General features: G+C 34.8%; 6 protein-coding genes across 6 annotated transcripts; 1 reads left to right on the top strand and 5 right to left on the bottom strand. All coding sequences in view use genetic code 12, as the record gives it.

The window, feature by feature from the left end:
- Positions 1-35: 35 nt before the first annotated feature.
- On the bottom strand, positions 36-2045 carry RAD32 (DNA-directed DNA polymerase eta; the record flags this gene model as incomplete). The annotated part of the gene is made up of 1 exon (XM_067693926.1): positions 36-2045. The coding sequence occupies one exon, from the start codon at positions 2043-2045 to the stop codon at positions 36-38; it is 2010 nt and encodes a 669-aa protein (XP_067546298.1).
- Positions 2046-2149: 104 nt separating this feature from the next.
- Positions 2150-3730, bottom strand: I9W82_004816 (putative metalloreductase; the record flags this gene model as incomplete). The annotated part of the gene is made up of 1 exon (XM_067693927.1): positions 2150-3730. One exon carries the CDS (start codon positions 3728-3730, stop codon positions 2150-2152), a length of 1581 nt encoding a protein of 526 aa, XP_067546299.1.
- An 8634-nt stretch (positions 3731-12364) lies between these two features.
- Positions 12365-14380, top strand: ADAEC (Adaecp; the record flags this gene model as incomplete). Its single annotated transcript, XM_067693928.1, has 1 exon — positions 12365-14380. One exon carries the CDS (start codon positions 12365-12367, stop codon positions 14378-14380), a length of 2016 nt encoding a protein of 671 aa, XP_067546300.1.
- A 4554-nt stretch (positions 14381-18934) lies between these two features.
- I9W82_004818 (uncharacterized protein) lies at positions 18935-22129 on the bottom strand (the record flags this gene model as incomplete). The annotated part of the gene is made up of 1 exon (XM_067693929.1): positions 18935-22129. The coding sequence occupies one exon, from the start codon at positions 22127-22129 to the stop codon at positions 18935-18937; it is 3195 nt and encodes a 1064-aa protein (XP_067546301.1).
- Positions 22130-22793: 664 nt separating this feature from the next.
- UGA11 (Uga11p) lies at positions 22794-24257 on the bottom strand (the record flags this gene model as incomplete). The annotated part of the gene is made up of 1 exon (XM_067693930.1): positions 22794-24257. One exon carries the CDS (start codon positions 24255-24257, stop codon positions 22794-22796), a length of 1464 nt encoding a protein of 487 aa, XP_067546302.1.
- Positions 24258-25017: 760 nt separating this feature from the next.
- Positions 25018-25663, bottom strand: RPL39 (60S ribosomal protein eL36; the record flags this gene model as incomplete). Its single annotated transcript, XM_067693932.1, has 2 exons — positions 25018-25295; positions 25651-25663. 2 exons carry the CDS (start codon positions 25661-25663, stop codon positions 25018-25020), a joined length of 291 nt encoding a protein of 96 aa, XP_067546303.1.
- Positions 25664-25682: the final 19 nt, after the last annotated feature.

Here is a 25682-nt window from a genome sequence, read left to right on the forward strand (position 1 = left end):
ATGCTATTAAATGTCAAAAGTCGCGCGAGACAGCCTCAGCTATTCCATTTTGTTGACAAGTCCAATGCGATATGAAAGTCGTTGTGTTCCATTGGATCCTCAATTGAAGTTTTGCAACGAGGACAATACATATCTTGCAACAAGCTATCGAGTAAATTGGCAGGTTTCTTTTGTAATGTCTGAAAAATGTCTCTTTTGGTTTGATTTGGTGGAGTTACACTTTTACGTGATTTCGTATTTGCTGGTTTAGCTTCTTTATTGTTTATATTGCCTCGTTCATAATCTTGAAACAACTTTGATATAGTTTCCTTTTGCTCTAAAGATATCGGGTTAGATTTGACAGAAGTTGGTTTTATCTCAACATCAATTTTCCTCCTCTTTGACGATGCATTGATCTCCATCAATTCTCTATTTGCTTGAGACTCATCATCCTTTTTCGCAAACGACTCGATCAATGCTGTGTCATTCAAAGCGACAAAGTTGGATATCGTTAACGACAAATTATGCATATCCATAATCTTCACCAGTTTCGGGTCTCTAGTGTACAATTCACGTGCTGGTACTCCGCCATTGAGTATAGTTATATTTGAATTGTGTTCCAAGTAATCACGAAGTAATTGAAACCCACAATTCTTGATTGATTCTCTCATCCTTTCAATATCTTTATGAAACAGGATGGGCATTTGTCTTGTTTGTCTTACAAATGAAGCTGATCGGACGCCAATGGTGATTGTTTTGGGTCTTCGTAATACTCCCTTTTCCTTATTTGATATTTTCGTCATTGATAGTTCCATTGATTCGTTATCTAGGTCCACTAGTCTGTTGCTCAAATCACCGGAAAATACAGTCAACCAGTCATAAGCATCGGCCAATGACCAACCTCTAGTTCCAAGAAAATTCTTGGTAGACATCATTGACTTAATCTCGGTCCTCTTTGCCAATTCCGAAGGATATAACCCTCGAACAATCTTGTATAGCTTTTCTGCCAAGTCCGGGTCCTCTTTGATCTCTTCCTTGATCATTTCTAGGCTATAATTTTCCCTAATAAATGCAATTGAGTTTCTATCAGGAGGAACTTCAAATCGGTTGATCAACTGTTCACCCAATTTCCCACCCATGCCACTAACATCAGTCAATTCAAAATTGTTCAAGAACCGATTCAATGCACAGTTTCTAACAATTGTTTGATCATCAGGTTTCTTGAATCCACCACTTAATTTAGCAACTAATCTGTTTCGTGCTAACCCGGCTGATGTAGTGTACCCCAATTCATCAAATATTGCTTGTCGTAGATCCAAAACCAAATTTGAGCCAATTGCGAGGACAACATCATCCCAATCAAATATTTGTATCGGTTGGACATTCTCAGGGTCAGCTAATTCCTTTTCTGATTTAATGATCGTTCCATGCCATTGTATTTCTTGTGGAAGACTACTTGGGATACTCGGTAGCACATCATCATCGCTTGCCTCATCATTACCAGCTTTTAATTCAGGAAACTTATCCAAGAGCATTTGATATATTGGTCTTCCTAGATCGATATAACTTTCATCAACACTTGCCTTTTCCACCAAATCAAATTTACTCTGAATAAGTCGAACAATCTTTCTACTTTCACGTCGATAATTGTCTAAACTAACCTTGTGATTCACAGGATCCGGAGCTCCTTCCTCATATGCCCAGTGTTTCAGTCCCTTTTTATAAACACCAGCATGAGCACAAACTAAATTGGGACATTTGGCCCTTGCTGATTCAACCGTATCTAATCGATTAATTCCAAACTTACGAGCTGAGTAACTGACGGCAATGATTGACTTCCATTGCTGACACACTACCGGAACATCTTCAGTGAGACCCAAACGTATCGTTTCCACTTGTGCAAAAAAGGCATTTAAGTCAACAAGGGCGATTGCTGATAAGGGCAGAAGATACGCGTACTTTGGATCATTCAAGTCGCGTAAGTTCTTGTATGTGAATTGAGATTTGGCAAGTGGTGACGTTAGTAGAGGTGGCTGGTCTTCTAACTTCTTGACTTTGACTGACATTGGGTATGACACGTTTATGTGTATGGATGATGATGGATTGCGCGCAAATACAAAACTTTCTTCACAGAAATCTCTACAGTTTCCTACTCAATAAATAAAATACTTTACATTTCATACTTTTCACTAAAGAATTGATAGTTGTGTTCTTTTGCCCACTTTTGTGAATCTTGAATCAACCCATCTGGACCACAAGCAATGATCCAAGTAGTACTGGGGTCCAAAATTGTAGTTGGATTATTAATGGCAAAAATTTCATCCAATTTGGGTCTTCCCAATCTATAGCGTCTGCCTCCAGTTATCAAATCATCTTGATTTGATTTCCCTTCATCGATTTCATTAGGATCAACTGGGTTGGGAACAATTGGTTGCAACTCGATATCTTCTTTTAGTAAACCATGATTCTCTACTTCATCTTCTTCTCCGCCAATTACAAACTCGGGCACCACTTGTTCAGAAGAGGATTCTTCTTCAGCATCAGCTCCAGTGACATATACTTGCACATGTGACAAGTTCAATTGGTTGACAACAAACAAATCGTCTTTACTCAGAATACACCATGTCAAATTGACCTCCACTGATGCATTTGTTGCTTTAAAGTATTGATAAATTGGTAATCCGAAAGAAATTCCTGACCCACCACATAGTATACTTACAACCTGAGCTGTGTTGAATAATGGAGGAGGTACTGAAATATAAGGACCTGTCATCAAATAAGTCACTTGTGGATCAAAGCTCAATTGAGTTTTCTTTTTTATCAACACAAGAGACGTTCTTGAATCTTCATATATGGAAGCAATAGTGAATGGATGAGTAGCAGATATCCAGCTTTGTAAATTCAGAATTGAATAATTGATTCTAATATGACTTGCTGGTGACCAAAGAGGGAAATTCAATGGGAGTGGTATCTTGACAATTTGTAAACTCGACAACGGAATATCAATCACTTTAACTGAATTTACTTTATAACCAGCAAACCTCAGATACAACTGTAATGCCAACATGGCTATTGCTACAATTGCAATTGGCCAAACGCCGGGTCTAGCATGTAAAGTAATCAAAAACACCATAAACCAAGCTGTCACATTATGCACAATGTAAAACACTCGATAAGATTTGCGCCTCATATACCTAACCGATACAATAATAAGTACAACAAATGGAACAAGAACAACAATTCCCAAGAAATTCCAAAATTTGAAAAACTTTGCACCTGTTCCTTCAATTATCCACTTAATAGCAAAACTCAACCCATGCAACAAAGAAAGTGCAAAAATCAATCTCGATAACCACTTATGAAGATTTAAATTCTGCAAATAATAACCCGGGTTTAAATTTGGTGAGTTGGCAAATCGTAAAATAAGGAAAATATTCAATGGGATTAAACTGTATGCTATTCGACCGGAGCGTTTAGCAACTGTGATGTACTCAGTCGACATTGAATGAATCTTGTCTTGTAATAGAACAATGGAGATGGCGGTTAAAACTAGCATGACAAACCATGTGGGTGGATGTTGTAGATAGGTTAACGTTCTATTGTGGATGCCATTACGTTTCCATTGTTGAATATAAATGAATTTGAATAGTAGTAGGTATAATGCCACCAAAAGGGAAGTTCCAAGTACTATGTATCCATACTTTATGTTTACGAAGTGGTGGTCACCGTGTCTTGGCTCTATGTCAATCATTGAGATGGTTGCAGTGAGGGTAAGCAGTATTCTCACGTTATTTATTTGTTGTTTTATTTCTTTGGCGCAGCGCGCGCACGTGAAATACAGGTGACAAACAAGGCTCAGTTAAACACTTGAGAAGATCGACTATGTAGTCATCATTGGACATTGTAGCAAGTGTCATAGAAGTGTGTTATGCTTGATTCACGTGTGAGTGTATAATCCACTCCACAGTTGTGTTTTTGCGAAATGCGAGTAGTAACCTAGTCGAATCTCTGCACTTTATCGAAACTTCCATATTCGTAAAACTTATTATTGCTCGTAAGTCTAGGCTATTTCTCACATGTTCGATGGTACAAAAAAGTGAGAAATAGCCTAGAAGTCTTCACGTCATCAGCGTCCGCTCAGTCCGTGGTTATGAGAATGTACGAAAGATACGAAATTTTCCACATTCCACATTGCCTCAGATACATTTACGAGAGAAATTCGTAAAGCAAAAAAAAACGTGGGATAACTGTGTCGATCTCTGCCAAGAATTATTATGAGAATAACCAGTCTTTTTTTCCAAATTCCAAGAGTTCAAGGTTTCGTTTCTGTGATCCCCTATGGTTTTTGGTGAAATATCCGTAATTGTGACCCAAAAGAGACAAGAAATTAGGCATGAAAATAAACTTAAGATATTTTAGCCTGTGGTGACGTCTTCCACGCGAAGAAGAAGAAGAAGAACTGAAATTCTCATAACTTTAGCAGCACGTGCATGTGACTCAATACCAAAAGAAGAAAAAGAAGCTTAAAGCTTAGAGAAAGCTTATTTTTGGAATTTTAAAGTTTTGCTTATTGTGTGTTAGAAATAGAGAATAAGGTTTTTTTCAACGTCTTTGATCTCTATAATCACAATCTGGAATAAAGCTGAGACTGTGTCTCTGAGTTTCAATGAAAAGGTGTTAGGTCTTTCTGTGTATTTGGATACCACGTGTCCCACGCCCAATTCGCTGTTAATTCCAAATTTATCCGATTTTGGTTACATGCAAAATCTAAATTTTCCAAGGCGGATTTCAAATCTGTGGCTTTTTCATGGTTCTTGGAATTACATGCACAGGGAATACAAAAGTGGAAGCTATAATACGTGACTTACTCTAGTCAAATATAAAGAATCAATCGGAATTCCCCCAATCTACAAGAAAAAGAAAAGAACAATGGAAAAAAAAAAATTTTTCTTCTTTCTTCTTTCTTCTTCGAGGAAGATCTGCACATCAACGCCTTCATGTTTTTTTTTTAAAGGCGGAAAATCTATATTCCGTCGGTAGAATATAGTTTTTAGTATGTGATTAAAAATTAAAACTTTGGTCTACACTGCTTTGACGAAAGGTAAGAGTCTCCCTAAAACATGTAAGAGTTTACCGAAAGGGCTGAAGTATGAGTGTAATTGGTGTTCAAATTATAGACTGTATTAAGTGCTGTCTTTTCACAGAAATCGGGGCGGGTGGGTGCTCATAAGATGAAATTTTCACCAGCCACGGATTTCGTAATTTCGTTCTCCGCTGACGTTTACAAAAGTAGACACCATAGGGAAAACAATGGAATTCAGAAATGAAATGGAATTCAAAATGAAATGGAATTCAGTTGTGTAAAAAGGTCTGTTTATAATTAACTTCGAGGAAGACAATAGAAAATCTGCACAAGAGATGTCGTCATCCAAACTTTACACAAATAGCCACATACATATATAATATTCACAAAGCATAAGGGTCTATATAATCTATTAAATCAGTGTAGAAGGCTCACAAATAGAAGAAGAAGAATAAAAGTGGTCTGATGTTTATTATAATTAACGGTATAACGTGCTAAACATGAGTTATATTGAGTGATTTGTTGTATAGGGGTAGGTCAACTATAGTCGAATGGAGAAAGAGGAGATCTCAAAAGGCTGTATTTTATGAATGACATTGTTGAAATACCGCCTTTCCACCCCCCTTTATCTCTCGGAAGAGAACGACTCAGTGAAATTTCTTTCGTTAACGGTTTACAACTTTGATTCCATGTCCGGGCAAAATTCATATCCGAACTACACTCCACTGTTTGTTTGTGTGCCCTTAAATTTGTGTAAAGTTTTCCATTGGCCACAGACAAAAACTCATAAGCCTTTTAATGACGTGTTTGGAAAAAATGTAGAAAACAAACACTGGCGTGAAACTAGGTTGTCATTCTCAATTGAACTAAAGAAACATAAAGACCTCTCTTAATCCTGCTTAATTTTAAAAGTGAATGAAACGAAATGGAAAACTTGGATCTGAAAAAAAAAAAAGAGTTTAAAAAAAGATGTTGAAATCCGAAATCCGAAACCCACTCAGTAACTAAAAGACGTAATCACACAATAACCAATTTGAGTAAATTTTCTCTATATACTGAATTTAGAAATAAATTTTATATATGTATTGCGCTTATATTTATTTTTGGAGGAGAATTTAAGCGCGACACATATATTACACTTTTGTAAATTTTTGCATCTTTTGTAATCATCAAAAGTGGTGGCTCTGCATTTCCTTTTTTTTTTTTAATCAATTGTGCATATATCTGAGGAACAATAGACTTACAAAACCCACAATGAAATAGGAGATGTGGCTCGGAAATGAAATAGCTAAATAGCATATTTCCGGAGGAAGAAAGGACGTTGAACTAAAGACGTTTAGCCGTGCTTTCACACCTCGTGCATAAGCTATCTTTGGAACTCTAAATAATTCAAGCCTTGTAATTTTGAATTCTGCGGGGTCGATGCAGTTTAGAGATTGTGCCTTTGGAGAGCAGATCGCATTACCAATTGTGCATGGAATATCATACCTCAAAAAAGCAAAAAAAAATTAGGTCAAGTTTAAGAGAATGTGCTTGTTATGCAGGTATTTTGGAAAGGGATATTATATATTTTTTAATTTATGGTTTACGGACATCTTTTGTCTTTCCGCTCGGAATATAGAGTTTTTACACAGATCAAATTTCTTTTGTTGCTTAGCCACATTTGTTTATTTAAATTTTGCTCGCTATATCTTGCTAAAAAAAAAAAATAAATATAGTTATAAAGTATTAAAAAAGGGGGGTCGTCTAACTTAATTAAACTTTAAGCTTTTGTTTTTAAATCAATGACGACATGGCTAACACTTTTAATTTAAAAAAGTTTAAATTAGAATAAGAGTTTCAATTATTTTCTTCTCTTGCTCTGATTGATATACTGTGAGAAATTCTAGTCCAAGGGAAGGAAAAGGGGGTGAAGTATAGAAAAGAGGGTGGATTCTCCAGCTGACTTATTCTATCCAATTATGTATTTAGTAGGACATGTGGCTGTAGTGGATCCTCCTCGTCTGCCCCTTGATTAAACAATTACACAATGGTGCTTTGATCTATGAATCCCTATTGTTCTTCTTTACTTTTAAAGTTTTGTTTGTTACGTAAACGGATGATGTAATAAAGGGGAAACACAATTTGTGCAGTAACAAAACTTTAAAGCTTTCCGAAAAAAAAAAAAAAAAAGAAATAAACATAACAAAAAGACGAAGACGATGTATGCATAAGTTGTGGCGGTGCAAATGTCAACTGTTAAGTTTTGATGTATTATGTATTACGTATACTATGTAATATGTAAATGAAGGTTTTTGGCTTAGATAATAATATTTTTGTTTTTGTCGATGATGTCATATGCATATAATATAAAAAATAATAATTTTATTTTTCCTTCATGTTTTATGTTTTGATTTCAAACTTTAATTTCCATTACATCATCAACATTTCGTCATGACGTGGTGTTTATACAACAACCATTTGCGATGCCTCTCCTTTTCTTAAAGGACGAGAGCACTTTACCAATCCACGTGTGTGTGTGTGTGTGTGTGTGTCGAAATTAGTTAACTGAAAGACAATAGTTTATATCTTGTCTTGAACTTTATTTAGTCTAAAAAATTGAAAATTTTATTGTTTTTTTTTTTTTCTTTGCCTTTCTCCTCTCTCACTCTCGCCCGCCCCCTGAGAACACAAGCACGAATACGAATGAGTGATTTACGGAATTATTACTATGAGAGAGAGCTATCTTTTTTTTTTTCTTTTCAATGAGGAGAATGTAACCCTTTGCATCATGCATAATTACTCATCTCCTTTGGATTTACTCCATAGTCATTCATAAAATAAAGAAGAAAATTTGCGCATTGCATTACACATAAATTTCTGTCTGTTTCTGTATCTCTCTCTCTCTCTCTCTCTCTCCACGTGCTGCCGAAAAATTAAACTTTCCGTGAATTTTAGGCGTTCTTACAGAATAAGTGTTTGTGCATATATATGTATGATGAGCTATAACCTCGAGGGTGGTGTGTAGATATGTAAAGTTACTTAACATACAAACACAAAACCGAGTCTCTTTAACAATAGGATTGTTCTAGAACCTTTTCTTTTTTCTTTTTTTTTTTTGAAATCCGTGTGTGTGTGTTTACATTGTTTTCTTATGTATTCTTATTGTGTTTTCTTCCTTTATATATATATATATTTTTTTTTTTTTTTCATTTAACAAAAACATGCTTTTTTTTTTTTTTGATTTCTTTGACATTTTTTTTTTCAACTTTGTTATATGGGGAGGTGGCTTTTTCTTTGTTGACTAAAATACAATAACAATAGTATGTGAATGACGGACTGATTTGTTTTGGTTTTCACTTTCTCGGAACAACGTCAATTTCTGAAACATTTTTTTTCAAAATCCAGTGGTGTACTTCCGAAACATTTAAGAATGATATTGTATAGATTTAGAATTTTAAGCTTTACGAGTATTGGAAACTGGAACCTATCAATAACAAAGTTAGCAAAAGTTCTTGTATCTACGTCACCACCCTACCTTACTTAACTTTTCAAGATATTAAAACTTAGACGAACCAGTCCTTTGAACATAGTGTGTGTTTGTAACCTCTTTAAATTAAACGATAAATCGTGGCAAATTATATTTCCGTGAAAATTCATAATCCTGATTTCGTGTTCTAAAGGGGCAATTGTTTTATTCTATAATTAGCACTAACAGAAAATCCGATTTATTGTTATTTTCTAATTGATACATGGTTACATCAATACATAGTCTTGTATGTCGTCATTACAATTACACCGCCACAAATAGTGGTTCCTGGAAAACAATAGCTTTTCATTGTTCTGTCTTAAGTCCGATAGTTACATCAAAACAATAAAAAAAAAAAATAGTGGTGGTGGTGGTGGCTAATTCAATTTGATTTTTGGTTTTTGTGTTGATATTGAGTCATTGCGGAAAACAACGGAGTTCCGGAGGAGAACAAAGATAAGAAAAAAAAAAAGAAAAAGATTATAGTTTCTATAAGAATTAAGGTATCGTTTCTAGAAGGGTTGTTTATGTATAAAGACCTGAGACAACTGTTTCTCCGCTTTTTCGTACCGTCATAGACAGTTTTTAATTGGATAAAAATAGAGCATAATTTGAAGGCTTATTACTTCACAAAAAGGATTATGTGACATTTCTTGTCGTCTCTGTTTATGTTAGTTAAATAATAATTCAGTGTAGAGATATATATGACATGATTATATCAAATTGAGTAGTTTATATAATGTTAATTTGTTTATTTTTTTCTTTTTCTTTTTTTGAAGGTTTCCATTGTTGTTCATCTGTTTTCTTTTCTTTTCTTAACATTTATTTTTGGGGTATAATTTGCCACACATGAGAAAAAAAATACGAGTGTGGTATATATTCTTAAGTTATAATAACACATAGAGACTATTATTTTGAAGTAAACTGAAGGTGACGTATTGAATCTGAGGCGAGGGAGGAGACTCTCTATGATGACAAATAGCTTTTTTTTTTGTAGCTTTTTTGCGCGGAAGTGGGTTACATTTGACTTTTTTTTTTTTTTGAGAATTTACGAATACATTTGCTCCTTTGGTAATTCGGAATTCATAAAAAAAAACAGAAAAGAATTTGATTTCTTTTTTTTTTTTGTTTTGTTTTATTGAAATCCGATCTCTTTGTATTAGATATATATAGAGGTAATAGTATATAGTAATAATGAACTCCGTTTGTAATATATGCTTTGTATTCTATTCTATTTTATTCTATTGTGAGTTATTTATTGATTTAATATACGTATGGTCAATAGGTTATATTGTTAAGGAAAATAATAATAATAATAATAACAAGTATAAGTGGAGAGACTATACAATTTTAAAAATAAACCATTAGCTAATAATAACTAAGAAGAAAGAAGAAAGAAGAAAGAAGAAGGAGGTGACAAATAAGAAGAGTGTTCTGGGCCTTTTAGACAAGACTAATCAGTTGTTAATGTTAATGCATAATGTATTATTATTATTATATGTTTTGTGATGTAATATATGCATAGTTTATTATTTATTTATTTATTTATTTATTTATTTATTTTATTACGTAATAGTTTTTTATTTTTTTTAATATGATGTATTATTTTTGTTTAGACTGTATATAATAAGAATATTATTATTATTATTATTATTAATATTTTGTGCATAATACATAATACATAATACATAATACATATTATGCAATATATGCTAAACACTATAAATAGTTTTTTAATCCAACGTACATTGCATAAAGAATTTAATTTTAATTTTTAATTTTGTTCTTTTCGAAGATTGAGGCGCATGATTTTGCCTCTTGAAATTTAGATCTAACATAAAAGATAGATTCATTCGTTTTCTTTTGTTCATTTTCCACATGATTTTTATCTAATTTATTAGTATTGCATAATTTGAATGATGATCCTTAGTAAAATCTACTTCAACTATTGCTTTTTTTTACAATGAATGTGTAAAACCTCTTCTTTCTAACAACATGTTCATTTGAAAATAAAAAAAAGTTCGTAAAGATTTGAAACTAGCTTTTCTCAATACATACTATTAATATTTGGTTTCACACGGAACGGAACCCCTCTCTCTCTCTCTCTCTCTCCTTACGACTTTTGTTACCTTGTTTTTCTTTGTTTTTCTTCTGTTTTTCTATTCCTCCGAATCTACCCATTGAGCATATACATATCATAATTAGAATGAGAATCTAGTGCATATACACAATTATGAGTAACAAATGAATTGAATGGCGTGTTTTCAAATCTGGTCCATACATACAAATACACACACTGCAGGAAAGATGAAGAGTAGGTGATGTGATATGATGGAAATATGTTTGAAGTAATGCACAAGCACATACATATACATATACATATACATTTACACATTTACAAAATGTTTCTCTCTCTTCTGTTTGACTTCTTTTCTATACTGTTTTTTAGTGATATATGTTCTTTTGTTTATTCTATTTTAGTTTATTATTACTTTGTGTTTTTTATTAAATTTTTGTGTTGTTTACACAAAACTTAATATGCATATTACCACACATTGCATATAAATATAATAACATAAGAAAACTACAACTTCAACCGAAACATATTATTATTAGTAGTATTATTATTATTATTAGTACTATTATTATATATTAAGCTTTTTAACTAAAATGTATGTATGTATGTATGTATGTATGTTTGTTATTGATTCTGACATCACTTACTAAAACTACTAGTAAATACATCAACGTATGACATAATACTACTACTACTACTACTACTTACTCATCTATACACACACATAATACACACCTCTATCTCTCTCTCTCAGTCTGTTGTTTATAAACTTTTTTCAATATAAATACAACACTAATTCTCCCTTTCCAACTTTCAAAATCTTGTCAATTATCAATTTTGCAACATCATAACATACAAATACATATATATATATACATATACCAATACAATACTGTTGCAATCCAACACAATTAAACTTTAGAAACACAACAACCACTACTACTATCGTTGTTTGCTATCACCATAGATATACACTGATACTGATACTGATACTTCTTAATCAATTGTTTAGTATCAAAACGTCCTACAACCCAACAGAAACTAACTAACTAATTATCATCGTTACTACTACTAGAAGGTTTTTGTAATTCGTTTCAGCCACAACTAAATCACATTTCCATCACCACCGCTACTACTATTCTATTATTGTGTTTCTTAGAAGAATAAGAACACAAGAGAAGAAAAGAAGAAAAAAAAAAGAAATTTAATTTTTGAATCATTTTGCACTACCCTTTTTGATTTTAATTTTAAATTTTAAAATTTTAAATTTTGGAGTCCGTTACACAAAGCACAAAGCACAATAATAATTTTTCTTTCGAGGAAGAAGAAAAAAAAAAATAAAATAAAATAAAATAAAATATAAATTAAAATTTATTTTGGTGACATAATACATTATCCCCCCCCTTTATTGTTACATCATTCATTCATTCAACACACACACACTGAGAAATATAAAAGAACAATAAAGAAACCCCAAACTGAGACATTAAAAATTAAAGGAAACACCTGTTTCACTTCAATTCATCATCACCCAGAATTACTACTATATAAGAATAGAAGATTATTCCCACACTTCTCCCAATTTCAACTTCATAGTATTTTTCTCCTTTAATACTACTTCATTAGCCACACACTTACTACTACTACTACTATACACACAGTTACAACAACTAATAACTACTACTACAACACATACTACCACTCATCTATATACACAATGGTTTACTCAACAGAAGCAGCTAAATGGAAGGCTTATCAATTTAGTGACCCCTTTGCTGCAGGTTCATTTTTCGTTTGTAACAAACTCAATCGTTTCTTTTGTCGTCCTGATTGTGATGCTAGACCTAGAACCAATTTAAAATCAGAAATCAAATTTACCACCACTGCTAAAGAAGCTGTACAATATGGTTTCATTCCTTGTGAATCTTGTGATCCAATGAATAGTACTGCCATTGATATTGGTTTACTTATCAAATGCGTCTCATCAGTTAATACCAAGATTGGTTTCATGCCACCACTTTTGGATGAAAATGAGGATGCAAACTCAAAAAAGATTAAAGAGAATATCATGGAGTCTAAAAGAGCCAATGAAGTACAAATTTTAAAGACAATTGGTGGTGGAGCTAACACTGGTCGTCGAGCTTCAATGTCTGCTGCTTCTACTACTGGTAAAAGTTTGAAAGATTCAGACAATGCTAGTCTTTCCAAGAACGATTCTGACCACTACAGACTAGTGGATTTAGCTTGTCGTCATTTGGCTCTTGCTGCTGCTGTCAATGTATTTCAACCAAAGCCACTTGTTCCTACACCAGAAGAATGCAACTCACCTACAGGTGCCTCGGGCAGTAATGGTAACTCAAAAAAGAGAAGAAGAAGAGGTGGTGTACTTGGTTTCAAGGAATTGGCTGCCAAGTCCAAGTTGAGTGCATGGCATTTTCATAGAGTTTTCAAATCAGTCACTGGATTGACACCAAAGACTTATGGTGACAAATGCTGGGAATTTGTCAAGAAGGTTAAAGAAAGTGGTGAATATACTTCATTTGAAGCTTATAATTCACCACAATCACAATCTCCAAAATCAACTACTCCAAACTCACCAATATTGAAGATGTCCTCAACTGAGGCTAAACCACCAGCAAGTAAAAAAGTCAAGATTGAAAATCAGACACAATACCCAACGTCGTCATTACAATCACCTTCATTGTTTACTACTCAAACAATTGCTGATGATAGAAAGTATGCTGGTGTTAACCAATCATTGACCCCACCTCATACTGCTGCTTCATTCAATGGTCAATTCCCAATGCATTCACAACATGTCCAACCATTAACTCCACCTAATCAATATAGTTCACCATCAATCAGTCAATTGAATACAGTACAATCTGTTATACCCGATGCTTTCTACCCAGGACACCACCACCAACCTTCACTTGATGAACAATTGCAAGCATTGCCAAACTTGGACTTTGATTTGTACGATGAACCACAACAATTCCAGCAACAACAACAACAACAACAACAACTTCCACAAATGGAAGACGAGGATCAACAACAAGCATTACACACCAAGGCATTTTCATTCCCAGACTTGTCTAAATTCCGCACCATATCGTTGTTTCAGAATAACGGTAACAACAACTCCATCCAACCAAGTCATCATCAACATCATCAATCTGCTGCTAATCCATCATTGTTTCAAAACAATGACAATTTGTTTAACAACTCTGGATTACCAAACGATTCGCTACATTTGGGCTTTGAAGAAGAAGAGGTGGGACCATTGGATCCAATAGATCCAATCGATCCAGTAGAGACTGTTGATACTGTGGGACAAGTTGATTTCAATGACTATATCAATTCTACCAATCAAGGCAGTAACAACAACTATATTAACCAACTTCAGCCAGCATTGGGAGCATCAACTACTACATCTACATCAAATTCATTCTCTCCAACTGAATCATCATCGTTGCCTAGTCAAGGACTTGATTCAGTTGGTGGTGGCGCCCTTCCACAAGATGAAGAGTTTGATTTCACTGATGCTTTTACTCAAGATGTCTTTAGTCAGCTGCAACAACAACAAGAGCAAGTTCCTTTGTCTGCTACTGGTGCTGCTGATTCTACATTTTCACCATTTGACACTTCTATTGGTAATGTACCAGGAGTTAATTTTAATGATGATTTGGATTTCACCATGAATCCACAATTGGTTGCAACTATAATAGATTAAATTTGGTTCCTTATTTTTTTATATATATAATACTTGTTTAATGAATTATAATTTTTTATTACCTTTGATGTATTATAACTTGTAGATTCTACAGCAAAGACGTGTAATACTGTGTTAATAGACAGAGGATACACTCTTTGTAGAAACTACATACTGAATATGTCTGTAGGTATTACAATGAAAAGGAAGCTGAATGATATATTGATTTACGAAGCCTTATACATGTGATTACTACTAAATTCAGTAAAATCAGAAGAGGAGAAAAGGTCTATATAATGTGAGAGGGGAGAAAAAAAAAAAGAAAAGAATAGAAATTGTACAAATAATGAGAAATCTGAGACACTTCTATAAATACTAAAACAACCTTTTGAGATGAGAGGAGGAGGCGGAGTTTAAAAATGAAGCAATTACTAGGTTAGATTTGAAGGAGGGCAAAAATGCAGTTTGAAATAGGGGTGGGAGGGGGAAAAGATACTATGGATATTCAAAAGTAGGAGGTGAAAAGAAAGGATCGGTCGGTTGGTCGGCACGTCGAGCTTGTCTCACTATTGCTTTTTATTTTTGTACTATCGCGCACCGCAAACTCCATCCGACCCTACCGCGCCACCTCGTACAAAACATAAAATTATGAAGAGTGTTCTTTTCTTTTTTTTTTTGCTCTTGTTCCGCCCTCGGTCAGTCGGTGATCTCGAGTCGTATAGGTCGATAGATCGATCGAGTAACAACAACAACACTGAAGAGAAAAGAAAATTCACAAAAGGTATAGCAGATCTAGAATCAAATATGTATATGTCTCTCTCTACACTTTCCCCGCTCACCATTAACATGTGGCCCGAGAGAGATTTTACACTCATACACACAATTAAGTGAGAGCGAGAGGGAAACAAAGCAAATCAAAGCAAGTAAGAGGAAATTAAGTTGAACACACGATTGACAAAACAACATGATTTTCATTTCGGAAGGACTTGAAGAAGAAAAAAAAAAAAAACAAGAAATGAGGTGATGTCATGATGATGGTGATAATGGTGGGTATATGCATAACACAGATATTGTGAATTATAATAAAATTAGTCAAATGATGATGAGAAATGAATGGGGCACAATTGTGCATAACGTAATGGATATCTGTGTTATGTATGATGTAAACCATAGAGTGTGTGAAGTAAGTAGGTAGTGTGTCTATTGACAAAAAATAATAAATTTACGAGGAGTTCTTTTTTTCCCATGTCTCTGCTTCGAGAAAAGTAAGACTGCGTAGATGATATTCTGCAGAGTGAGCAATCATAGAAACAAGAGGAGAGGGAATGCATTGATTGTCCTTCTTTTCCTTTTTTCCTTTTCTTATTTTTGGGGCGCTGGTATTAAGTATGGTTAGTAAACTTCGGAAAAGTAAAAAGTGGAAAAAAAAAAGAAAAATTGGAAAGTTTCCGAGAGAGAGAGAGAGAAAAGAAAAAAAAAGGGGAGGGAGAGAAAAGGGGGAGTAATAGATTACTATTGTTCTCTATTGTATTCATTTTTATTGTTTTCATTTTGTTCTATTTCTGACATATAAGATTCTTCCTCTAATTTGAAGTCCGTGAAGTCTTTGTTTAAACCACAATTGTAACACTACTCAAAGCTTATAACCATTATTACAAAATAAAAGACTAAAAATAATTAGGGAAAAAGAATGTACATTGTAGTTATTGATAAGAATTATGAATTGCTACAGGACAATGAGAAAGTGATGAACAATGAAAAAGGAAGGAAAGAAAAACCACAGACATTTCCGATTCCGATTGACGGTAAAGTGATGGATGGATACGTTTACACAGCTGAAACTACTATGGCGCATAAAGTTCTGTCATCTGCATCTGCAAACAACACTTGCAGATTTATCCGAATGAACCTTCTACCACAGCCAAGACAAACACACACACACACACATACACACACACACCCACACACATACATACACACAAACCTAAAATGCCAATGTATGCCCTGCATGTACTAAAATAAAAATAAAGTAGTGTCTATTGGAGAAAATGACGAAAGATAAGAAAAAAAAAAAAAGAGTTTAAAAATGACGTCATATGCACTACGCGGGAAGAGAGGCTGATCTCGCGCTTTCCAGTATAGGCTACTCCTGCCCCCTTCCTCTCAAACCTAATCAGTTCTTCTACGGAATGAATGAAACTCCATTACTCGAAAAATCAATTCCTACTCTTTCCGAATTACATGCCTTGCGTCTATTTCCCAACGGCTTACTCAAGTAAACACGCAATATGCACACCAAACCACGCCACATACACACACATTCAAGAATAAAGAAAAAAAAGAATAGAATGCTTTTGATGATTCTGCAATGCAATAACTAAAACTAAACAATAGTTCACAAACGGTATTTGTAATTACAAAATAGATTCCCTGTGTGGTGTGATGAAGTTTACACAAATGTATGTATGCTCTCTCCCCCAAATTTTCTTAATGCGCCCGCTGCTTGTTGTTGATGTATCTAGATTTTCTAGATTCTTGCAGATACCCTCGGCAATGCGCAATTCATATCACCTCATCTGTCTACAGCCACTTGCAAAGCTGCTTCAAGCTCATGACAGTTTTGGAGAGAGAGAGAGACAAAAAAGCAATAGCCTCTTGAAATGACGAGAACCTATTAGTATCTTCTAACATCCTCGCCCCCAAAAAAAAAAATACAGAAACAAATGTAGCACTTAGAAAATAAAAACCCTTATTTGTTTTCGAAAAAAATCCCTCATGCATCAAACTATCATTTCAATCTTTTCTTAACATCGCGGGGTAATTATGTGCTGCATTTTACCAAATTAAAAAGAAAAATAAAATTGAGATTTTTCAAAAACACACAACTAAACACTCAATATAGTCGTTTAGAGCTTCTCCCACGCTTCTTGATGACTCCAAAAAATGAAAAAGAAATTTCCGCATGTGGTTCATTTTCTTCAGAAAAGATCAGATGCTTAATTCTTCCGTATCGGCTCCACTTGCTTATCCATTTTTCTTAAAAAAAAATGGTGCGTCTTCATATCTTATATGACATGATCATCAAGCAAGCAATCAAGCTGGTGGTCATTGAAGATACTATGAGCGCTCGAATAGAATGGTTTTTATTTCGTGAAATTTTGTTGGCATTAGCATATTAAAGTTTCTTTGGGTTATTATTTCTTGTTTGGTTTTGGTTTCTTTCGTTTTTTTCTTTTTGCAACCAAGAAACAGAACGGAAAAAGAAAAAGAAAAACCACTTGGCATATGTATACCCATAAAAAAAAAAGGTTAATTTTCCGTTTTCATATGCTTTAACCAATGCGTTAAAACCTTAAGTATTATAACATTACGATAGTTTTGAACTCAGAATGTCAATTGTTGCTAATGTCAACGAAAACATCAGCTGTTTCAAAGCCACGTTTTTTACAAACCGCCTCCGTAATTCAACGTAAATGAGAAATTACGCATCCTGTGCTGGGTCACATTTCTCTCAGCATCATCATCAGTAGCAGCAACGCGGAAGCGGAAGAAGAAAAAGAAAAGCTGCATAATGTCACCACACAGGTAGGCTTAACTGGGCCGCTTTCCTTTCATGAAACGCAAACACACAGCTTTGATCATTTGGGGAGGGGGCAGGGAGGGAAAACGTGAGAACACGCAATTGTTGTATACTGCAGGTGACTATGGAAAGAGTAGACGATGCTTTTGCAATTTTAGTGGATGCGTAAGGCGTGTTTGAATAATCTGCATTTGGGGGCTCGATGCAAGGCGGATACTCGCATGTGATCTGCAGTTAGATAGTTATACCGAATATGGTTCCATTATTGATCTCTTTTAATGAACAGAATTAAAGGTTGATGAAAATATAAGCTTTCTATAATATTAGTGCTTTTCATGGTTTAGTGTTACCAACTTTTTTCTTCATATAATATGATAAGCTTTTCCAACTCTTAAGCTTTTTTATTTGTATTTTATTAAAAAAAGTCTTCAACTGCTTTTAGTTAAAAGCGTGCCAAAAGAGGAATTATAGACAAACCCTGTTTCTTATTATTATTATTATGAAAGAATTTTTAGTCAGTAGATTTAGAATTTATCATGTCTAAAACTAAAACTAAACCTAAAACCAAAACTAGAAAAATGACATGTTTATAGTTTAAGCTTTTTCGTTTTCTTTTTTTGTTTAGTCATTGTCATATTTCCCTTATGTTTTATAGAGTTTCAGCTAAAAAAGTAAACTTAAACATGGACTACAGCTTGATCTAAATTGGGGTTTAGTTGTCAAAAAAAGTGCATGGACTAGAATTGGGTTAAAATAGCCAAATGTCAAATTATGCAGCAACTACATGCATATGTCTACTATGCGTCTCTGCTGATCAATTTATAAAATACGTTACATGCACAAGTTAAACAGATTTATTATCTAAGCCATTCGCAACACGGACCCAGGGTAGAGATTTGCTACACCGTTCGAGTCATTTCATGCATCCAGTACAAGCTTATATATTGCATTCCGTGAGATACTTCCCAATTACCCAAGTCTCAAATTGCTTTTTCTCAATCAATCAATTCTGCAACCAATCCCATCAATTTGTCATGAAATTGCTTTTTATCCATTTGTTTCCTATCCAATTGTTGTTGTTGTTGTTGCAGTTGCTGGTTATGATTATGGTGCTGTTGATAAGACAATTGCTGTTGAATTTTAAACAACTCATCAAGCAGATCCAATATTGATTCAATACGCAAAATTAATTGTTTCTCACCTGCACATTTCAATGGAGAATAAATCTTGTGGATTTTAGTCTTGTATGAAGTAGAAGTGGGGGAAGATGCACTAGACGTGGAGGTGGATGTAGATGTTGACATGCACGACGCGCCAATTGAAGCTCGATTTTCTCCTCGTGTATACTCTTCCTCTTGTGTCTCTGATTGTTTCTTTAATTGGTCACTTGTCAACTTGCTCAAATCTGCCTGCAGTTTCACTTGTTTCACTTGCTGTTGCTGTTGCTGTTGGGTCTTTTCATTATCGATATTCATTTCAATAGTCTTAATCTCACGAGCTCGTAAATTGACAAATATAGTACGCGTGGTAATCTTGGAATATTTGTAATTATTTTGATAATAAATCAAGTCATTCTTCATTGAACTCATCACTTGTGGTTCTAATTTGGGATTTATGGGACAAGATTGAAGAATAAACTCAGGACGAAATTCATCACAATATCCAACACAAGGTAATAAGATATTGTGCTTGAAAATAGTTGCTGACCTTGGAGAAAGGGGAGTGGCGGTGCCAGCATTGCTTGTGCTAGTGTCACTATTGTCAGCTGTTTCACCATTAGTCGATTTCTCCAATGAGCTCCTTCTTTGATCCGCTTTGCACGCAACTTCGATCACTGCATCATCCTGCTTAACACAGATTGGTGTATCATCCATAATTTGTTTGCATTTGGCTTGTATCGTTGACCGATTATACTCGGCAACATTTTTAACCAAACGATCACTAACAAAGGGAGTGTATACACTAGTCTTAGATCGTTTCACTTCAAACACAGTTGAATTGGTATTATTGGTGTTGCCATTTCCATGATGATGTTGACTTGTTTGAGAATGATTTTCACCAGTTGATGACGATGACGACCTAGAAGATTCCGACAACTGTTCTTCACTCATAGAATTCATGCCTAAATCATATAAGTCATATAGCGATTGTGTACGTGAAATCTTACTTGGAGTCATCGACATTGGCGATGCTATTGAATTGGTATAACTAGAAGATTGCCAATTGAAATCATCATGTTCAAAAGCAGGTGACGGTGTTCTTAATGATTGATGAGATGATTTCCGCATTCCTAGACTAGGAGGTTCATCGAAATATCCACCCATATTTCCACTTGATGCATGCAGTTGATTTGTGAATGAATTTTTCCATTTTTCCATAAAAGAGCCACTACTGAAACCAGTGCCTCCTCCAACAGACCCTGCTGCTGCTGCTGCTCCAAACTTAGATGATGAATAGTTTGATTGTAATGAGGAATAAGATGAATTTAATGACGTTGATAGTTGTGCTAATGATGCAGACTTCGAAAGCGATGATGATGCTTGTGATGTTGTTGGTGTATTGATTGGGATGCCAATAGTTGGTTGTGAAGACTTTGGTCTATTTATCGGGATACTAACCGCAGAAGGCTGTACCCGCGATACTTCATGTGTATGACCGTTTAAAGTTTCTCGTTCAGTGATCACGCTATTGGTTAATGTAGATGGAGAATTCCATTCATCATCGACTGACTGGTTCTCATCTTCAAGCCCATCCTCCGATTGAGGAGCACTAGCGCCAGTACCAGTAGCTCTTCTTCTTCCTTCATCAGTATGTGTCAATACAAATTGATTTGAATCACCGCATTTTGCAGACTCGGTATTAGCAATCAACCCATTCAAGATAAATATTAACCGTTTTGCCACTGCTGGGTTCCCAGTCATAACAACAACTCTTGTGGCTTCCCGATTGTTTGATGAATCATTGTAGTACGGCCTCAGACCTAACGATTTCCTGTATTGCATCAACAATGACATTAAAGTAGCAAGAAATGAAGGATTTTTATCTGCATTGGGATTATTAAAAAGCATATTGCTGTTGGTGTTGCATCTTCCGTCTTTAAACTCAAACCAGTTAAGTGTTTCCAATATCCAATTCATTAAACTCGAGTTGTAACTTGTTTTGTTAAGTTTGATGAAATAGTTTGTATTTATCAATCTTGGAGTATTATCATCATAATGGATCAATTTAATCAACTTACCCAACTGGCCATGTAATTCAAAATCATTTTGGAGAATATGGTTAGGGAATTGTAATCTCTTTTTCACTAAGTATTCACATCCATTTCCCTTATCAATAACCAGATTTAAGTGCAAAATCAATTTCCGATACACTAATTTTTGCAACAAGGTTAAGAAATGAGATATCTCACTCCATTCGTTAATTATATCTTCATGAATGAAATTGCCACTTTCTAGAGGAATCACAACCCCAATGGAAAATCTGCTATTTAGTTTCAAATCATAAAAATTGGTGACTCTTGGTTCTTTTGAAGTTGTTGCTGATTTAGGTTCCCAACAATCGTAATCACTGTTTCCTTGTTGTTGAAAATTGGCATTGACTGTTGATACCTCTGCATTACTAATGGAAAATAATCGTGTAATTAGTACAGCGTGATATGAAGTTGATGAGTTTGTAATTGGAGGTAGGGTATGTAATTTGGTAATTGTTTGTACTTCATTTGTAGGTAGACCACATCCAAATGATAAGTCGTTCAAATCAGTTGTATTGTGGTATATACGTTGATTAGTAGTTGAAGTCAGTTTCTTTAATGAGGCCCGCCGCAGCTCCAGGTATGAAGGAGACTGAAGTGGGGAGGTACATTGTTGTTGTTGTTGTTGCTGCTGCTGCTGCTGCTGCTGTATCACCTCATAAGCAGAGTCAAATAATATCTCCTTTGACCGTAGATTCCCGCCATCTTGCGATATAATAATCCTAAAGTACTTGCTATTAAACTGAAATGGTTTCAACAGGTTAGCATTACAAGTACCATACAATAGTTCCCTCGAATGTGAATCTTCAAATGGGGTCGATATTGGAGGCGAAGCCAGCTGCGATGTGAGAATTGTTGATGGTTGTGGTAATGGTGTATGTGTTTGATTGATGTTGTTATTAGCTGATGTAGAGTTATGTTTGAATAATCTACCAAGCATTGTTTATATAGTGTTAGTTGTTGAGCTGGTTTTATTTTGTGGGTTCCATGGTAAAAACCCTTTTGACTCTGGTTTTGGTTTTGGAGATTTAATCTTTTAGTTTATGCAAGTGTTGCTGTCACTCTCTCTTCCTGTGTGCGTTTGTGTGTGACGTGTCTGTGTATGTGTTGTATGATTTGTATGATGTGTTTGATGATATAGATAGTATAGTAATGATATATATGGTTTATCTGAAGTGATTAAGTAGTGTATAATATCTTTTTTGGTTGTAAAAATGTGTGATGATAATATATATTTACCAATTATACAAAATAAGAAACTATGTACAACCAGTACCATGTACTTGCTGCATTACCAGACACGGCCAAAACAGAAACCAAATCATAAGGCCACTCATACTGTAGCAGCAGAATACTACAGACTAGTACTCTACTACCTACAACTCTAAACTACAAACCTTAAATCTACTACTACTACTACTACTACAGTATTAGTAATGGTGTGGTATTTTATGTATGTAACCATAAAATTTAGCCGCTTCGGAGTTCACTTCCCTAACTAAGCTAAACTCTACAACACTCTTCTTATCTCCCTTCAAAGCAATTTGGATACTTTGTAGTTCCTCAAATTAAGTCATAGATTGTATGTATATACACAAACTCCTTTACAAGCTCTTGACTGCATCTTCCAAAACATTCAAAAACACATCAGCATGTTTCTTTTCAAACAACAAAGTAGGTCTCAATCTAATTGAAACATCACCACATCCACCCATATTCACTCCACGACTTCTACAACCAAGTAAAACTTTATTTCTCAAATCAGCATCAATACAATCCCATGCAATAAAAGTACCAAACTTCTCTCCTCTTAAATTGGAAAACTTGTCACTAAATTTAGAAACAATAGTTTGTAATCCTTTGAACAAATAATCACCAACTTGAGCAGTGCTTGAAACGAGGTTAGATGCAGCAATTTCCTTGTATATAGCTTTAGCCAAGAAGGCTTTAGATGGATCTCCACACCAAGTGTTGAATTGTCTATATGGTTGATTTGGTTGTAATTCAGGGTTACTAAAGTAGAAACCAGCAGCTTGGAATTTCTTGGAAAATGTAACCATATCTGGTGGAGTAGACAAGTTCCAGTGTTCATGAGCCCAAAATTTACCAGTTGCTCCAACACCAGTTTGAACTTCATCAACAATCATCAAGATACCATGCCTCTTGGTTAGATCCCTCAAACCTTGAAAGAAAAATGGTGTAGCATGGTTATCGCCACCTTCTGATTGAACTGGTTCAACAATTATAGCAGCAATCTGTTTTGGTGAATTTTCAATAATAGATTCAAATTGATACAAGCACCTTTCTTCTTCTTGTCTATTCTCAGTTTCAAATTCTTGTAATGGATACTTCAATTCTGGGAATGGTGCCTTGGGCCATGGGAATGCAGGAATGTCTAATTTATGAATAGCTTTTGATCTAGTGGTTGACAAAGATCCAAATAATCTTCCATGGAACCCTTTATCAAATGATAAGATTACCATATCTGAAGCACCAGGAGTGGCATTCTCCATAACACTAGATAATTCCTCTTGAGTGAAAGAATCCAGTTGTCTTAATTTGGCATGTTGATACATAAAAGCAGCCTTGTATGCAGTTTCGTTAGCATCAGATCCACTTAGCGATGTCCAAATCTTATTCATTCCTGGAGGAGCAGCAGCCAATAACCCTTGTTCAAGCACATCCTTATAATTAGTCAGAGGGAAACAGGCCAAAGCAGGACGATTAACGATTGCTGAAATCATTTCATCGGATTTGGCCGCTTCAATCAACTTGGGGTTATTATATCCAAGAGCAATAGACGAAATTTGACAATAAACATCAAGCAACTTGTTTCCATCGGCATCACTGATATAATTACCAATGGAGTTGAAGTAATCAGCAACAAAATATGTAGCTCCATTGTCGAAAACTGTACCTAATTCATTATTAATTGCAATTGATTTAGGACCAGGGATGGATTCAGTTGAGATTGAAGGAGCTTGTGGTTCTGATGGGAAATATTTTGCAGTTGTTGAATTGTATCTAACAAGCTTTGAAATTGGTCTTATTGCTCTTCTTGATAACATGTTTGGGAATATGCAAAGAAGTGGTAAAATTTGTTCTTGTAAATTCACTTGGATCTTCAATTTTCTTCTTCTTCCTGATCGATTGATACTTTTTCAACCCTATTTATATGTTTCACCTTTTTTTTAGGGAAACTTGTAAATAAAAATATGGAGATCTCTATCCTTGGGATTCGTTTCCCGTCGCGTAGTTCAAAAACGGAAAACTGTTGACACAAAAAAAAACAATGCATAGGGAACCATACAAAAAAGAATGTCATCTCAGGCAGTGTTTGACTTTGCGTTGTGGCAACGGCAGTCCAATTCCTTTTTCTGCAACAATCATCTGTTTCTTGAGAGAAATATGTACCTTTGTGGCCGTCAAACGGGCGATGTAGTATAGACACTTAAGATAACTTTTATAAACGATATAGTGTGGTCTTTTGTTATGATGGTGCGTTCTTTTGATTCTGAAAACACCGCTAAAAATTTAATCTATACCACTGTAACCTGTGTAAACTTTATTTGAAATTCGAGAAAGGCTAAACGTGTAGAAAACTAAGCGAAATTGTAAGATTCTCTCAGCTTACATTATGCACACGCTTCTACATCTCTCTCCCCTCCTTCCTCATCAAACTCTACAAGGCCAGCACATTCACATTAAAAAGGTTAACATGCAATTAACATATTCCTTTCGTACACATTACTATACAAAAAGGTAAACACACCTCTTCCCAAAATAAGCATTTCTAGTTTATACATTTCAAAAAGCTCTCTTAAAAACTTAATGTCTTCTTGATTCAGCAATAATCTTATTCATTTCTTCAACCTTCTTTGAAGCTCTCTTGTGAGTACCCAATCTCTTTTTAGCCAACTTCTTAGCCCTCTTTTCACCGGCATTTCTAATCAATTCAATCAATCTTCTTTCGTATGGAGCTAATCCAGCAACTTCTTTAACGATTGATCTGACAAAGTCGGCTCTTTTAGACAAAGCACCTTTTCTGTATGAGATTTTTGGGGCAACTTCTTTGGTGGCAACCTTGTGGCCTTTGTTTAAACCTACTGCAATTCCTAGAAGAAGAAGTTAGTATTATTGGTTCCTTGGAACATAGGTTGTGTCAATGTGATGAAAGAGTTTTTCCACTTGTAAGAGTCTTCTTTGTTGGGACTTGACGTAATATTCTAAATGAACATAGTTTTCCTTTAGGGTTCTAATCTTGATTCACCCCGTTCGTTGATCTGACTTAAAATATATCTTTGTTCGTTTTGGGTAGTTGCTTCATGGGTGTCTCATCGGTATTCTATTCATTCATTTCGACGTCCTTCGTCCATTCTTTGTGCGTTTGAAATTCTCCCCAGTGCTCTTTTTCACTCTAACATCAATAGGTTACCCTTATATCCTTCGGTAGTCACATACCTGACTTAGCCATTTTTGATTCGTGGTGGGTT

This window comes from Candida metapsilosis, assembly GCF_017655625.1.
Source record: "Candida metapsilosis strain BP57 chromosome Unknown scaffold7, whole genome shotgun sequence".
In the NCBI taxonomy this organism is placed as follows: domain Eukaryota; kingdom Fungi; phylum Ascomycota; class Pichiomycetes; order Serinales; family Debaryomycetaceae; genus Lodderomyces; species Lodderomyces metapsilosis.